Consider the following 4,410-nt stretch of genomic DNA (forward strand, 5'->3'; position numbering starts at 1 on the left):
CAGCCTATGTTTATCACACAGGATCCCAGGCCGTATTCTTGTCACATACGATGCTTGTCATATAGGATCCCAGGTCTCCATGCTTGTCATAGAAGATCCCAGCTCCTGTGCTTGTCCGCATAGGATCTTGGTACCAAGTCTTTGTTCATATAAGATACCAATACTCCATGCTTGTTCCCATGTTCCAGTACTCTAATCAGTGCCTGCCTATTAACATCTAATGTTCTTGCACTAATGTATGATTTACACTTCACTAATTCTCCTTCAGGTAACAAGTATCTACTTCAGTGTGACCCACTGTGGCGAGAACTTCTCAGAGAATACAGAAACAATCAAAAGCTACTTGATGCCGATGACCTTCTTCGACTAATGACTTAAATCTGTGTAATCAAATAAAATGGTAAAGTTACCGCGATGATGATAAGTTGAATCAGAGACGATGTAGAGGAGGACGATGATGATGACGACAAGGGGATGTTTAGGATCTGTTCTGGATGTCCAAACATGACCTGTTATAGTGTATAATTTGCATGATTATTACAATGCTTCTTGTTAGATTGTCTTGCCAGTAACAGATTATCTCAATCTTAGTCCCAGTCTTGTATATACTTTGGTGCAGGGCTTGCAGAACATTCAGTTCCATGGATGTTATTCATTGACAGTAATAATGATGAGGGGATTATTTCATTTAATTAGTTCATATGTGCTTTGTTTGCCTGCATTTTTTGGATTTGTTCATTTTAATTGTTGTGTTGTTATTGATACTGTCATACACGAGAATACACATATAAATGAACTCAGAATATCAGTGTGTTTTGCAGTACAGTACTTAGCTACAGTCCAGTCATTTTTCGGATAACCCAGTGGTGGTTAATTAGAATAGTAGAGTTAAGTAATTGTGTCTGCAGATCTCTACCAAATTGCCTGGCATGACTAAATGTCTTTAAAGAGTGATAATCTGGATCAATGACAATGCCATTTCATTCCATTCTCTCATTTTGTAGGAGTGCGTGCAGGGTCTGTGTTTCTAAGTGAGGTCTGTTACATTGACATGACAAACTTGTGTGGATTTGTCCAGTATTATTTCATCGAAGTTCTTTAAATGTAGTAGTAATAAGTATTAGATAATATCTGGATTTGTAAGTAATGTGCAGTTACAGCTTGGTTGCAGAAGGAAGTAATTATGTGACAGAATCATGTGATCAGTTTTGTTTGATGCATTCTATGGTTCCTAGGAAGAATGTGAACCAGTTCATGATCGTTTTTGTCAGGTTTCACTGCAGTATCCTTTGTGCACACATACCAGTACTTCCACTTTATCACACAGCTAACATTTATGTATTCCATGTGTTATTATTAAGTAATCTTTCAATTACATTCTAAAACAAATGGAAGGAAGGGGTTAGTAATGATGCCATGCAAGTTATAGTGCATGCTTGCATGCTTACCTATGAATTTAAGAATTATCAGATACTTTCTGATAGTATATGGAAGGCCTGTTGACCCACGTTTTTTTTGGCACAGGTTTACCATGAGTTGAGTCTCCATTTGTTGATAGTCTACAGCATTACTTACCAGGGTGCCATAATGATACTGTTTCCATACAACCCTTGAGATTCAGGTCATCGGTCAGGTCAGTTTTCCCATAAGCAGTACAATTACTAAAAGTTCCAGTGCTGTCACTTGATATATAGAGGTGAGATTAGGCATAGCCCATCAAGAATCTCAATTAATTGTCAGTGTTGTGAGACAGGAATTTGTCAGATAATAGAAGAATGAGAGCAAGTACAGTTTAATGCCACCAGTCTGTCCTCAGTTTGTACAATGTGCAAGTACAGTCTTGGGCCTACATTTTCAAAGCTCTCTCAGCACAAAACTTGTCGTAAGTGCCGTACATTAACATTAACTTCGAACTATATTAGCACAAACAGAGCTTAGAAAATCTAGGCCCTGTATTCCAGTATTATTAAGTACTTAAAATATTGTTACTGTATTATTCAGGCTGTTAAAATTGTCTGTACTGAAAATACTCAAGCCGATCATATTCTTTGTAATAAAAATGACAAAGGCAATTTATATTGTGAACTCTCATGCAAAAAATGACACAAGCCAATAATTTTGTCTACACTGGAAAAAAACACGAACTATAGTTCAATGAGCAGTGGAATTACATATTGTCTGTCAGTGTATAGAAAGAGCATATTATCTCTTATATTATGTATATATATGGCATAATTAATATTCATGATTGCCCAAATAGACTTAACAGTGTGATATGAATATATGAATATTTATTATGTTTGAATATTTCTGATTGGATAGCTATTGAAATGAAATGTAAAGTTGTCAAGTGCTTTGAGAGATGAGTACATTCATTATAAGTCCCTGACATGGTGTAAATGTCATACTCTGTACACAGGTGTTACATCTCGTATCCATCAACTGCTGCTGCAAGGATTACGTTTAAATATTCTGTTTATATTTATTGATGCACATGTACTATACGACACAGAATGACTCTTGGATTTGTGTTGACTGTGTTGTGTGTACTACTTGAACAAGCTCGCAGACCCTAAACTATTTCATAATACTACAGTTGATCTGACATGTTGCTAAGGAATGGATAAGAGGACAAAAATATCAGTGATAGGAACAGTTATCAAAGATTATTGATATGAAAACTGTGTCATTGGTAATATACATAAACTATTTTAAAATAAATTATATTTACTCAGACAATACTCAAAGTTTGGTCTTAAATCATCGACAGCTTCTTGATTATGTTCAGGGCAGTGTTTTGTCAGTAATGCAGGTTTTAAATATCTCTCCGTTCACCACTGATGAGAAATATGTTGATTTCTTTAAAAAAGGTTGTAATATTTGCTGAAAATAACTTCTTCAATATTTATAAAAAATCATTTAACTTGAGGTGACAATTATCAGTCTCAATGATCTGTATCAATATGGCTGTGACAGATCAACTATGATTTTATGAAACAAAAGAGTGGGCCTTCAACATTCTGTTTGTGTTATTGTATATATTGACTCAATGAGAAGAGTACGATATCTTTTGTTGGATCTGGAATTGTGTGTGGTGTGTATTGAGTTTAGAATTATGCTATGTGTTGTTGATAACATACATGCAATCATGCATAGTGTGAAGAGTACATTATTAATGCATTATATCCCAGGTATGCATTACTAGCAATACCAGCGTGTTGTGATTACTGTTACCAATGTATAATCTTGGTGTGACTTAAAGGTTCCGTGCCTAGAGATGACTGGTTGTAAATGTGCATGATATGCCTGCTGCTGATGTGTATTTGTGAGGACAAGTTCATTCAAAGTTTCTGTGAATAAGATATCGTTTGACTGTCAGATTTTAATAGATTTATGTGGAATTTGTTCATAATGTCCCTGATGTGATAACTCTACTGCTTACTAACCAAAGTGCCTGTTTTGTTGTACTATCTACATGAAGCTGTTGTATGTTGTATTGTACATTATCCTGACAGGATTGTTGTAGTTACTTCTAGACCTCCAGTTTTTGGTTATAATGCGGAACTGGATTTTTACCAGGTGTTTTGTCTGCCACGATTATCTGTGAAGGAAAAAGACTAGCCCCAGCTATTATCCAAATGTAATCTGTTTTGAAGTGCTTCCCATTGTTTTTTCAGTGGCATCAGTCTTCATTTTCAGTTTCTAACAATTCCTGCTGCAGATTGTGTCCATATGGAAAAATGATGGATTACTATTGTTTAAAGGCTTCAAGCCATCTTTATTTTCTGTAGTGACATTGTGTTGTTTTGATAGAGAATAAACCATAAAAATCCATGCATCAGATTTTGTTGTTAATAATATTGTTTAGCTAACAGTTGAAGCATTTATTTGTTTCGGATGGTGGAGTAGCTTTATGAATAGAGTGTTCGCTTGTCATGCCGAAGACCTTGGTTCTCACATTGGTAGTATGAGTGAAGCCGTTTATGGTGACCCACTGTCATGACAGTCGTATGGCTGGATATTGCTATAAGCAGTATTAAAGCATACACTCACTCACTCTCTCTCGTACGCACGCACACACACATTCTTGTCTCAGTTTGTTTTTATGAAATATGTTTACATATTGTGACACCCAAAGTGATGACTTCATTTCAAACAGTCGTCATGACATACAGAGTCTGGGTACACAATTTGAATGGGTCACAGTCAGACCAAATTTAGACGATGGACAATACTGAAGTACATCGTCCGCCAGTTAATTCATCATCATCCTCAACTGCTTCAAATACCTTTACACAATATTATCATCTGTTAAAAAACACAAGGACTAATTTGCAAAATATAGCAAAGCCATCTTTGTTTCTGTTCTACAACAATCTTCTGTTCGATGAAGATAAAAGACTTCACTCC

At 35.7% G+C, this 4,410-nt stretch overlaps 1 protein-coding gene across 1 annotated transcript in view; it reads left to right on the forward strand.

Moving 5' to 3' along the window:
* LOC137283741 (3'-5' exoribonuclease HELZ2-like) overlaps positions 1-3,834 on the forward strand; it is a 58,915-nt gene extending 55,081 nt beyond the window's left edge. The window contains exon 31 of the mRNA XM_067815409.1: positions 269-3,834. Coding sequence (XP_067671510.1) covers positions 269-378 — 110 coding nt within the window. The 3' untranslated portion in view covers positions 379-3,834. The remainder of the gene's footprint in view (positions 1-268) is intronic.
* The last annotated feature ends 576 nt before the right edge of the window (positions 3,835-4,410 follow it).

Source organism: Haliotis asinina, chromosome 5, assembly GCF_037392515.1.
Source record: "Haliotis asinina isolate JCU_RB_2024 chromosome 5, JCU_Hal_asi_v2, whole genome shotgun sequence".
Classification (NCBI taxonomy): Eukaryota; Metazoa; Mollusca; class Gastropoda; order Lepetellida; family Haliotidae; genus Haliotis; species Haliotis asinina.